A 13,745-nucleotide genomic window follows, 5' to 3' on the forward strand; every position below is an offset into this window, starting at 1 on the left:
CGACTTGCGAATTCGAGCCAATCGTGCAGTCAAACGCAAGTAGTTGCGACCAGTCGCGTTGTGGCGTTAGACTGCACGATTGGCTCGAATTCGTGTGCGTGACACCGCTGTATTGGCCCCATTCTTATTGCCGGTAAGGCCCGTCCTTAGATACGAGTATATGTCAATGCTTGCGCGTCGGATAATGCTCCCTACGACAGTAAATTTTTAAGGCCAGTCCAGACGAGAACAATTTTTCGCCAAACTAATTAAATTATCTGACCAAATCAGATAGTGACAACGCAAGAATGAAATTGGCTCGCCGATTGCACGTTATTCGATTGTAAGATTACGATAGATCAAATGGAAGTGCGGACGCAAGAACACCAATTTTCGACGATAATATGCGCATTTTGGAAAAAGAATTCTGCCCTTGAATTCACCACAAATCTAAAATTGGTCATTAAATTGTGTACGTGTGTACTGTGGACGCTAAAAGAGATTGACGCCAATGACTTTTCTGATCAAATCAGAAGAGTTCATCATCCCGTCTATTTAGACCTTTATATGGAGCAGCCGTCACATAAAATGTTTGTAGGCATTTTTCGGAAGTCTTTTTTTATGATACAGGAGGCAAATGAGCAGTCGGATCACCTGATGGTAAGCGATTACCGCCGCCCATGGACACCTGCAACACCCGAGGGGATGTAAATGCGTTGCCGGAATTTAAGATGGGAGTACGCTCTTTTCTTGAAGGTTTGAATGTCGTATTGTATCGGTCCGGAAATACCGCAGGCGACAGTTCATTCCACAGTTCAGCTATAGTTTTTCACATTAATTTATTTAAAAATGTAACATTTAGGTAATAAGAATACGGTAAAAACGTATTTCTTCAATTTTTTATTTAAATAAGGCCACCCAAAAGAGATATAAAGGAGCTGTCACAGAGACCATCATTTGATGCGAGGGGTATGGTATAAAGTAAAAATACTAATTTTTGATTTCTTAGTACCCAGATTGTAGCCAAATCCCTGATGTCTAGGTCCTCATTAGATTGAGGCAGTCGAACATCAAAATCAATATCGTATCCGGGCCCGAAAATGGGCCTCGGCAAGGTTGCGGTAGGTCACGCGGTTCAGCGACCGCCCGCCCGCGCGCTCACCTTCATAGATAAACGAATAGCGCAGGGCTGTCGCTGTGTGCTTTTTAGTGTGTGTGTGAATTTAGATACAGGTGTTTTAGTGTTTTTGACATAATAGATTTTGACGACCGGTTTGGCCTAGTGGGTGAGCCGATGGTCTCGGGTTCGAATCCCAGGGCATATATTTGTATGATGAGCACAGATATTTGTTCCTGTGTCATGGGTGTTTTCTATGTATAGTAAATGTAAATAGCTTTGCTTAGTTTGGGGCTAGGTCGAATTTTGTAAGATTGTCCCCAAATATTTATTTATTTATTCCAATTCAAACTATTAACAGTCGCCTTTCTGAATCTGAACACGCACTCTAACGCTATATATAACCATGGTCTGTATTTTTTTAATGAAATGAACGCCTTGATTGTAGACACGTGTTCCGATATTTGTGAGCACATTGGCCGCTCCGATATATCTAATAGCGACTGAACGTCGTGACATCAAAATTATCAGGCCAATTTGAAAATACACTGACATCAAAATGACATTTAAATGATATCATTCATATATAAAAAAAAATTGTATTTGTCAGGCTAATATGTAGGTATTGATCAGTTCAGACATTCTTGTCTTGAAAACCATTAGATTGCTTTGTTATTGATTATAGTGTGTCGTCAGTTTCGTTTTGTTTGCTTATCTGAGAAGGGATTTTGGTGTTTGTTGCTAAATGCTATTAGCGTATTGTCTCCAAATGCATTGCAAACAATACGAGGGTGAGCAACGAGAATATTTTTTAACACAACATTCCAACCGTTAAATTAACATATTTATTCTAATGCAAAGCTATTACCATCATAATATCAAAGCGTATAATTTTATCCTCTAAAATCCTAATCGCCCTCGGCAAATTCCTTAAACCACTAGGAAAAAAACCGCAACGTACGTACATTATTTCTGTCTGTTCTGTCTGTGGTTGTCTGGAAGAGATCGCTTTTTAGCGATAAGACCGCCTGTTGTTTACCTCTTCTTAATCTGCTGTATTATTTGTATTGTTTCTGCATTGAGGTATGCAATCATAGTACATTACGATACAAGTGCGAAAAATAGGAAAGTCGAAACAAGTGGTGATAAATTAAAACACTCCCTTAGTGTTTTAAATCGACACGAGTTGCGAATTACCTATTCGCACATGTATCGTACAACGTTTTACAGTACATATGGCCCTTTAAATGTTCGACATAGTAACGTAATATGCTAATTTTCGCACTAGTGCGGTGAAGTAGCACCATATGTACTGTAAAGAGTATTTGTATTGTATTCTATTGGTTCAACCCTAGCGTTTTCGCACTTGTGCCAAAACACTAATCGTTCTGTTGCCGGGTATTGAGGTAGGACGGTATAGCTAGCGGTGTTGTTGATACTGAACATGATACCGGCAGTCATTGTGTCGTCATTCGGTTTCACTTTCATGATCAAGGGAGATAAACAAGCCTTTACGTCATATATTATTTAAATTCTAGCTTTTGACTTATGCGTGCATTGTTGTTTTCACTTTCAAGGAAAAAAACAGGGAATTTGTAAATTAAACTTGAGCGGCCTTTGGCCCGCCGTTTCGCTTATCTAAGACACTTTTTTTTAAGCATACGGCCCGCTATGCTTTTAGTATTGGGTCGTGTTTAAGCTTTGGCCTTTTGACAACTTTTTACGCATTATGTCACTTTAATAAATGTAATGTTAAATGAAACATTTCTATTGTCAAGGCGTTAGAGAAGTGTTCAGATATTTTCGAGCACCTTAGCCGCTCCGATATATCTGATGGCGACTGTACAAGAGATATATTTCCAACTTCTCGTTTGTCGTTCTAAATAAACGGGGCCCACTGATTACCAGTTCGTCGGACGATATCGGCGTGTCAGTTATTCGCAAAAGGCCGATATCGTCCGGCGAACTGGTATTCAGTGGGCCCATTATAACTTATTTTTATTTGCGAATTATTCCTACATTAACCTAAGGTTGAGTTAGAGAATACCTCATGGCATTAAGTACGCTTTTTGTAGATTAACTTTTTTTTGTGCTGTATAGTTTAAATAAATAAATAAACTCCGTCACTGAAATATTTGCAGTCTCCAAATTTTTTTTTAAAGCCTGTTTGAGAGCCCCTTGATATCCACGATTCCCGATTTGGTGTTTCCTCCGGCCAGTTGTTCAGTAAGCTGTCCAGGTCATCCCGCCATCTCCGCCTGGGCCTGCCCCGTCCACGGCCCTCTACCGGCATCCACTTGGTGGCTATGCTAGCCCACCTCTCCGGATGCATGCGGTAGACGTGACCGGCCCAGTCCCATTTGAGCCTAGCGGTTTTCCCGCCTACGCCAGCAATGCGGGTTTTTGAGCGCAGCGTGGTGTTTCTTATGCGCTCCGTTAGTTTGACACCTAGAATGCTGCAATCCATAGCGCGTTGGCAAACCTTCAGTTTGGACTTCTGAATCTCTTTGAGTGACCAAGCATGGGCTCCGTAGGTTAGGAAAGGCAGAATACACATGTCAACGAGTTTGCGCTTCAGTTACAATGGAAGGTTACCCTTCATTAGCTCTTTCATGGACCAGTAGCTCTTCCAGGCATTTTGAACACGGCGCTCTATTTCCTTGTCTTGCCTATTACTGAAAGAGACTAGCTGGCCCAAGTAGATGTACTCGTCAACATAGTGTATGATCTGCCCATCCACATCGATACTACGATGATTCCTACTGTTAGTATACTCATCATCATCATCATCATATCATATCAGCCTTTTATCGCCCACTGCTGAGCATAGGCCTCTCTTCTAGTACGCCACTTATCCCGGTCCCGAGCCAGTCTCATCCAGAAGTGACCCGCAGTCTTCCGAATGTCGTCCACCCAACGAGCCAACGGACGCCAGGCACTCCTTTCGTCTGAAAGCGGCCACCATTCCGTTAGCATTTTGGCCCACCTGCCATCACTCTGCCTGGCAACATGTCCCGCCCAGCTCCATTTTAATTTGGTAATGACGTGTCCGACGTCTTGCACCTTGGTGCGACGTCGGATCTCGATATTCCTCACTCGGTCTTGAAGTTTGATGCCGAGCATAGCGCGCTCCATGGCTCTCTGTGCCACCTGAATTTTATGCACAGTCTCCTTAGTGAGCGTCCATGTCTCGGCACCATAGGTTATGGTGGGCAGGACACATTGGTTAAAGAGGCGAGTTTTCAGGCATTGTGGAATGTTAACGGGTTTGAGGATGTCCTGATCAAAAAAACCTCGAAGACAATCTTCAATTTAACCTTATCATGTTTTGTAGGTATCTCTCGTAGTCTGCAACTCTCCATAACATACTTCCAAAATTGTATAAACAGTGAGAAAAACCACATCCGTCTACCGCATGACTAATATCTCTATTAAACTAGCATGACTAACGCAGATGTCGTAACAGCACTGACCACCGGTGAACCTTACGGGGGCGTCCATTAATTACGTGACGTGTTTTTGGGGATTTTGACCCCCCTCCCTCCTGGTAGTATCGTGAGATTTAGCTCCACCTCTCCTCTCGTCCCTACTGTCACGTGAGATCTTTCACATTTTGTATTTTGAGTACATACTAAGGTAGAAGTACTAGTGCTCGACGCTGCTGCACTAGTAATCGACATGGGCACTTTATGTCAAAGTGACAAGGATTAAGTTCAAATACAGAAAAATCTTCGTTGTTCAAATTTGACCTATATTTCCATGAAATAAAGTGCCCATGTCGGTGACTAGTACAGTGTCGAGCACTAGTACTTCTTCCTTAATGCGTTGGATTAAAAAGAAACATAATTTAACATAGAATATTTGGTCTAGTACTGTAAACTTGCATATACAGGGTGTTTAGTCACCTGCAATAATTTACGGGGTGAATATATAGGTCATACTGAGCAATTTGGTGTCAGATTTCGGAGTATTGTAGCCCAGAACCATGTTTTACTTCAAATTAAGATGATAGTGGAGGACCCGCGCGATCGCCTTTTCATACAAATGTAGTCTTCATTTTCCTATTTTGATTTTGACACAATTTGTTGTATATCAATCACAGCTATGCCCCTACGTTTGATTTTTTTCAATTTTTCTTATTATTATAAGAGTTAGGACTTAGGAGCATTTAAGAATTTGTATGAAATTTGTTTTTCGCTCCTAATTTTTAGGGTTCCGTAGCCAAATGGCAAAAAACGGAACCCTTATAGATTCGTCATGTCCGTCTGTCTGTCCGATTATGTCACAGCCACTTTTTTACAATAATCTAAAAAAGTCAAACGTAACTATAGTTAATAAATATACGTCAAATTATGTAAAAATATTTTCCATAATGTCAATATCCAGAGAGGAAAATGGGGTCTTCGTTTGTATGGAGAAGCGACCGTCCCCTTTCGTCTTAATGTCTCACAATTTCACACAATTTTTTTGTCAGAAAAAAATACGTGATTTAGACCTCTCTCTCCCCCAAGTGATAGTTAGTGAGATTCGATTTTACCCCTCCCCCCTTGGTCTCCTCATGCTAATGGGCGCCCCCTTATGCCTTTCCAATAAGATTTACGAAACAAGTGTGGGCGATCCATAAATAAACTAGTTATGTCGACCTGCCTCAACACGTTGTTGGTCACGTGGCCCGCAAAATTTTATATTGTTTTGATAAGGGGACTGCTAAAATAGATAACAGCGCTTGTTTGTGTCGATATCTTAATCGCTATTTCGTAATTGTTCGTACAGTCACGTCTGAAAATATCGATACGAAAAATGTGCCAAAATATGTATACACTACCTTAATATAGGCAATAAAGTCGTGTGTAATATATATATAAGACAATTCTCAGGACTTATTAGGAATCAACCAAAATAAACGTATTGTGTTGCTCTGTAAACAAAGATTTTTATTAACCTAAAAGTTAACATTTGAAGCTTGACTTATTTAGCCTAACTACACTAATACCATACCTGTAAACAAAGAAACGACATTTAAAGTCTATTAATTGGCATGCCGATTCCCACGTCACGATACAAAGTAATAATTTAGATTTATCTCTGGCTTCATAACATAACCACAACACTTTCCGCCATCTTTAATGAACAAGTCCTGTTTTACCGACACAGTCCGGCAATGGAGGTGACAGCGCCATCTGTGGATCTTGTTAAGTGAACTTCTGCTTTACCGACAGAGTCATAGACTGTACAATAATAGATAGTCCATTCAAAGAAATCTTATTTCTTTATATCTCCCCTCCACGGGAAGAAAATTTTCTATCACTGAAAATTTTCAAACACGCTATGATTCGTATCCTGACTCTTCACTTATGCAGAAACTGGAATGAGTTTCGTGATATGAAAAAGATTTGACTCCAACTTCTTGTGGCCTGTATTAATTCTATATATAGAATTTGATATTTTTTCCTTAATTTCAAAAGGTCCAATCTTCAACTCATCCAGTTTTCTTCTATTTAATTTGTGTCCGTTTTCTACATATACCATATCACCTGTATTGAATTCATGATATTTTCTAGTTTTATCATATATCATTTTGTTATAGTTGTGAGACTTGATTGAATTTTCGAATGCAGTTTTTTTATTTTTAATCCAGTCATCTATTGCTTTATCTGGTTTTAATTCGTTTGGCAGTAATGGATCATCTGAGCCATCCAAGAGATATCTTGGTGTGAAACCAGTGACTGAGTGTTCAGTGTTGTTATATTTATTCACACAGTCATGAGCAATTGTTGTCCACGCAGTCATATTGACTTTTTCATTTATTTTACATCTTATTTTGTTCACAAGATTTTGATTAAGTCTTTCATTCAAACCGTTCGAGAATGGTGCATTTACTGCAGTGAAAACCAGCTGTATCGATTTTTCATTTAAAAAATCTTTGAATTCCTTGGAGTTTATTCCTGGATATTGGTCAGACAGAACCATATTAATTTCATAATCCTTTGTTACCTTATTGATTAGTCTTATGAAGTCCTTTGCACTCTGCGTCTTCGAGGTTATTATATACGCATATCGCGTGAAATGGTCCACTAAAAGGTGAAGGTATCTTTTTGTCGATCGCGATCCACCAAATCCGCCAATTGTGTCTATAGAGACGATTTCTAATGGCTTAGTGGCGGGACCTAAATGCGACATTAAACCATATTTAACATGTCCTCTTGTTTTATTCTTTATACATACCTCGCAGTTTTTACATATATTAATGATATTTTTAGTCATATTTCTTGCCGTATATTGTTTTCCGATTTTCATTTGCATTTGTTTTATACCGATGTGACACATATTTTCATGTACTTTTTGAATTAGTTTTATACTGAATTCTTCTGACAATACGATTTTTTCTCGTTTTCTGTTTTTTTTATAATATATATTGTCTCTATGTATTAATTTTTTTTTATAGTAATGAATGTCCTTATTTTTTTCTTGATCTGTGAGTATATCCTGTAATTGTATTAAATTTACTATTTTTAATTGTTCGACTAAATCTTCATTGGCTTCTATTACTGGATTCCTGCTTAAGCAGTCTGCCTCTAAATTATCCTTACCCGGTGCATATTTTATTCTGAAATCGTATTGTGATAAATAATAAGTTAATTCTCCCAAGTCTTCATCGGGTCTAGATTTGATATTCAAATTTTCTAACGGCTTATGGTCAGAATATACTATGAATGACTTGTCAATTAGCCAATATTGCCAATATTTTATGGCTTCTTTAATGGCCAAGCATTCCAAATATATCGCTTTTTTTCTTCTTTGAACATCATTCAATTTTTTTGAAAAGTAAGCTACCGGCTTTTCTTCTCCGTTTGGCTGTGTTTGTTTCAAGACCGCACCGATTCCCTCTAGTGATGCATCTGTGTATATTTTTATTGGTAAATCTTTATCAAAAATTTCCAGGATTGGTTGTGAACACATTTTCTTTTTTATTTCTTCAAATGAATTTTGGCAGTCAGCCGACCAAACAAATTTTTGATTTTTCCTTAGTAGGTTATGCAGTGGTTCTAAAATTATAGAGCTGTTCGGTATGTATTCCCGATAAAAATTAATTTTTCCTAAAAACTGTCGAATGTTTTTCTGAGTTTTCGGTATTGGGAATTCTCTTATTGAAACTAAGTTATCTGTCACTGGTCGAACTGTGTTATTCTGTATTACATGACCAAGATATTTTACTGAACTTGATGCAAATGTACACTTAGTGAACTTTAGCCTGAAACCTTCTTTTTTTATTGCCTCTAATAACTGCGTCAAATGGTTGATATGTTCAGTATAAGAATTAGAAAATACCAAGATATCATCTATATAGTTAACGGTAAAGTCAGTTAATCTATGCTTTCTTAGTATGTTGCTCAATATTCTTTGAAATATCGCAGGCGAGGTCTTCAATCCATACGGTAAGCAGGTCCATTGAAAATGGCCTTCTTGTGTGACAAAGCCAGTCTTCTTTCTGTCTTCAATCCGCAGTGGTATAGACCAGAATGCCGAATTAATATCCAATGTTGAGAAATATTTGCAGTTCCTTGTCTTTATTACTAAGTCCTCAATTAATGGAAATGGCTGTGCTTGCGGAACAACTATTTTATTTAGATCTCTAAAGTCAATGCACAATCTGGATCTTCTTTTATCCTCTTTTTTAAAAGCTAAGGTCACTGGTGCAGCAAAAGGACTGTATGATTCCTCTATGAGATTCTTCTGAAGTAATTTTCCTATTTGTTCTTCTATTTCTTTTTTATCTTGTATACAACATTTGTAAGGACGTTTGCTACAATATTTATCCACAAGCAGGTCTATTCGCGCTTCATAGTCTCTCACTGTTCCAATATCATATTTATCTTTGGCAAAGCTTGATTTATACTTTTCAATTAGTCTATTTATTTCAGATTTTTGCTGTTCACTTAAATGACTCATATTTGTGTTAAAATTTTCCTTCATGTGTTCATTGAAATTCACAGTATGTACCTTTATTTCAGTATTGAGCACTTTAGAAGTAGCTTTTTCATGTTTTTCCTTTTCCATTGACCGTTTTTCTGTTTTTTGACTGATTTCCAAATGTTCATCCTGAGCCAACTTAAATTCTTTTATTATGTCCAGTCCTATTAGGAAATCATACTTAAATTCTTTTCCATCCACTATGTACACATCCATGTGTTTTTCTATTTCCATAATTTTTATTTTTAAATTTGTCAAACCTTTTGTTCTTTTTACACCATTAATTGTTACTAACTTTGCATTTTTATCATAATTTTTTTCTGATTTCTTTAGCTTTAATAATTTGGAATTAACTAGGGATACATTAGAGCCTGGATCATATATACCCAATACTTCCAATTTTTCGTTTAATATTAGTTTGACTTTAATCAATGGTGTAATTACTCGTTTTTTTGGTCATCATCACTCAATTCAACATCTAGCACAACATTGTTCACATTCTTGTAATTTTTCTTGTTGTCACGATCCCCTGTCTGCTTAAACCAGCATTTTTCCTCAGGGTGGAAACGGGTACCTTTGTTTAATTTCTCACAGATTTTGCAGGGTTTGATCTTATCGGCTGCACCTTTAGCGTCAAAGGTGTTTCTTTTTGTTTTATTGTAAGTCTTTTTATTTATTATATGCTCATATTTCCCAAGTTCATTGTAAAGACTTGTGGTGGATGTTATTTTTCCCTTATCGATCTTGTCCATTATGAAATCTGGTAGACCCATTACGATGAGATGAATCATTGTCTGCGAGTCAGTCTGTTTATTTACTTCTAGTAGTAGCCTTTCCTTCTTTGTGGCATATTCTATTAATGAGCCCGCTTGGTATTTAAATGTAAATGCATATTTAATCTGAGACCAGCCTTTATTTCCATATGACTCACATAGATTATTTTTCCAAATCATCCAGTCTGAATCTATGGTAAATTTTATTACCATGCTGTTGTACCAATCTAAGCATTGTTTATCCATTAAATGTTTTAACATTTCAATTTTTTTTGTATCCTGTACCATTTCAAATCTTTTACATTCACTCTCAAATTCCTTGATCCACTGCTCAACGTTTGTCGTTTTCCCTGAAAATTTCTCCAGTAAAAACCGTTCAGCTATTTTCCCCAAATTTTTACTTACAGGTTCTGTGTTATTACTATTATTAGTTGATTGTGTTGTTTCACTTATAATTTCGTCTAGATATTGGTCACCGAACTGTACATTTTCACCTTCGTCCAAGTAGATTTTTCTCAACCCTTCAGTTAATGGGATCCATAATTTTCGTGTTTGATGTCTTTTTTTCAGAGAATTTTTGACTTTCGTAAATACTTCCGTAGTAGTTATACCCGTGTGTTTACTGGCAGGTTTCAGATCGTCCGGAACTTCAAAAACACGACCATCAGGTACCTCGATTGAGGTTATGCACATTGTATTTGTTTTTCCTTCCGGGCCCGTCGCTAATATTGCGAACGTAAATCTTAATTTTTCCATCTTCTTTTTTTACTAGAAATGTCGTTTTATAAGACAATTCTCAGGACTTATTAGGAATCAACCAAAATAAACGTATTGTGTTGCTCTGTAAACAAAGATTTTTATTAACCTAAAAGTTAACATTTGAAGCTTGACTTATTTAGCCTTAACTACACTAATACCATACCTGTAAACAAAGAAACGACATTTAAAGTCTATTAATTGGCATGCCGATTCCCACGTCACGATACAAAGTAATAATTTAGATTTATCTCTGGCTTCATAACATAACCACAACACTTTCCGCCATCTTTAATGAACAAGTCCTGTTTTACCGACACAGTCCGGCAATGGAGGTGACAGCGCCATCTGTGGATCTTGTTAAGTGAACTTCTGCTTTACCGACAGAGTCATAGACTGTACAATAATAGATAGTCCATTCAAAGAAATCTTATTTCTTTATATATATATATATTTTGGCACTTTTTTCGTATCGATATTTTCAGACGTGATCGTACCTGCAAAGACCTTTGTGGGTACCACCAGTTCGGCACTGACATAAACGCTATCGAGAACGTAACTTACTTTCTATGCATCTCGCTCGTACTCGCATATAAGTGCGAGCGAGATGTATAGGAAGTAAATTACGTTCTTGATGGCGTATATGTCAGTTTTGACAGTGTCAGTTACTCATGGCACGGGTACTGGGCTTGAGCAGAAATGGGTCAAGTAGGTAAGTGTATTATAAGTAAGTTCGAAATAAGGCTTAATTTTAGGTTTCATATAGTGTAATATGTAAGTGCTGGTCTAGTACTGTACATACAGGATGTTTAGTCACCTGCAATAATTTATGGGGTGAATATATAGGTCATACTGAGCAACTTTTACTATCGGACCGACCCCGAAATCGCGAAATATATAAGTTGTTTGTAACTTTTGTAAGTAATTTTCATGTCATTTTACCGAACCCATTTTTACCCCCGAAAAAGAGGGGTGTTATGTGTTATACGTTTGACGCTAATGTCTGTCTGTGACATCGTAGCTCTCAAACGGATGGATTGATTTCGAAGCGGTTTTTTACGGGAAAGCGAGATTGCGGTGGTTCAGCTATGTTTGATAAAAACGATCCAGCAGTTTGAAGAAAATCAGCTCTTTTTCCAAAATGACCTAAAGTATTTGTCAGAAAATAAGTGAAATTTTGACGTTTTCGTGATTTTTTTCTGTCGACACAACTTTAACATTTGAAGGTTTTGGTTGGAGTCTCTCCTTGCAAATAAAATAAAAAACACGGTGTATACAGTGGCGGCGCAAGCTCAAAATTTTATGTGGGCAAGGTCCATTTAGCGAGGCCGTCTGGTGGCCCAAGGAATAAGTATACTTACACCGTAGGCGGTGGCCCATGTCGTCCACGCCTAATGCCGCCTGTGCAAATATAGTCCTATTTCCGTGTGATTTTTTTAAATAATATTCGCATTTGATTACAACGTGTAAAAGTTCAATATATAAACTAGAAGCTTGCGTTAGGCATGCATGGCAGTGCTCCGAAGTTCGAGCGAGACAACGCTATGCGCGTATTATAGCGACATCCCGCTCGCACGTCCGAATCGGACGCAGTGTGCCATGCCCCTTAACAGTGCGATGGCGGTAGTTCAGTAACATTCCAATACACATGTATCATATGTATGTGCACCGTCTCAAGGCCACAGGCGGAGTGACGTCACAATCTGTCCACAATTTATCGTGTGTGTAGTGATTGGGCGTTTATAATAAATTTGGTATTAGGCAGGTGCGTTTAGTTGGCAGGTGCGAGCAAAAACAATGTTGTTTATAAAAGCGGCCAAGAACAGGGTTCCGACCAGGGTTCCGTAGATACCCGTTCATCAAAATAGACTTTGCAAAAACTCAAAAACAGCTTAACCGATCATGTCCACTAGAGTTAATTGAAAGACTTTACTAAGCTTTACTTTCACGAATTTTTACATATTTTTTGGACCCATGTTTCAAAAGTTAGAGGAGACACATTTTTTTTACTGTCGGGGCAATTCTTTCCGAAAATATTTATCGAAAAATGGTTCCTGATGACCCCTATTTGTTTTAAAAGACGACGACACCCTACACTATAGTGTGGAAGCGGAAAAAAAATCGCTCCCATTTTTAGTGTACCTACCAAAAAAAAAAATTTTTTTTTCTATTTTTTTAGACCTTTTCGGTGTAACTGATTTATATATCTATGACAAATTTCAACTTTCTAGCACTAACCATCAGGGAGAAGCCGCAGACAGACAAACGGACAGAGCGAAATTATAAGAATTCCCAGTTGACTACGGAACCCTAATAAAACCTGATCGTTTAGTAGAATTTTGAAGGAGCCCGGCAAGAATAATGTGTTATAGAATACTTTAAATTATCAAACTGCGGGAAATGTATAGACATGAATTATGGATAAAATAAGTAAAGAAAAAAAATATAAACGGCTTAGAAGGGTAACAAAGTTGTTTCTTCGTTAATTTCAATGATCTTAAAAGCAGTTGTCTCATGCAAACTATTCAACATCTCTGAGAAAGTTTCACTAAAGTTCAACGTCCCGGTGACTCACAAAAAACATGAATTATCTTCATTGAAGTAACATGAAGTCAATGTGGGGAAAGACCGGCATATAAAATTCTTAATTGGAAAGACCATGACAGGGCAAGAACTTTCGTATTTGCATACGAGATTCACTCATTCTGCTCTACCGATCTTCTATAAGAGGAGTATGAGTACAAACGCAAGTTACAAACGACGAAAGAGCATGTAGTGTAGACGGTCTTACTTAATTGACGGTCTTCCCACGTTGACATTACATGCTTCTGTAAAATTAACCATACCAACAACTAAGTGTATTTTTTTAAATATGCATTATCAAGTGTATGTACATATATTTTTGAGCACTTTGGCCGCTCCAATATATCAGATGGCAACTGTCCAACGACTTCCGTCGCAGGTAGACACACCACACGTATTAATAGAAACACTGACATTCTAGACATTACGTCTTGGCAATAAGGTTCACTTTGCCAGTAATGTGCGGATGCTCAGTATCTAGGCACCGAAACAATTTGGTGCCTAGATATTTAACAAGCAAGAAGGGGAAGCGTCAATCGATACTATCGCGGAAAATCCCCAGACTA

General features: G+C 37.7%; 2 protein-coding genes across 2 annotated transcripts in view; both read right to left on the bottom strand.

The window, feature by feature from the left end:
• The window catches only part of LOC133528326 (steroid hormone receptor ERR1), a 61,939-nt gene that overhangs the window by 31,670 nt on the left and 16,524 nt on the right, over positions 1–13,745 (bottom strand). The window lies entirely within an intron of this gene.
• On the bottom strand, positions 9,387–11,050 carry LOC133528358 (uncharacterized). Its single transcript, XM_061865721.1, has 2 exons — positions 10,763–11,050; positions 9,387–10,681 (listed from the first exon to the last, which is right to left on the bottom strand). The coding sequence occupies exon 2, from the start codon at positions 10,594–10,596 to the stop codon at positions 9,508–9,510; it is 1,089 nt and encodes a 362-aa protein (XP_061721705.1). The 5' UTR covers positions 10,597–10,681; positions 10,763–11,050; the 3' UTR covers positions 9,387–9,507.

This window comes from Cydia pomonella, chromosome 19 (genome assembly GCF_033807575.1).
Source record: "Cydia pomonella isolate Wapato2018A chromosome 19, ilCydPomo1, whole genome shotgun sequence".
NCBI lineage: Eukaryota > Metazoa > Arthropoda > Insecta > Lepidoptera > Tortricidae > Cydia > Cydia pomonella.

Coding starts and splice junctions, on each gene's coding strand:
- LOC133528358 (XM_061865721.1), bottom strand. CDS start 10,596: ATGGAAAAATTAAGATTTACGTTCGCAATATTAGCGACGGGCCCGGAA.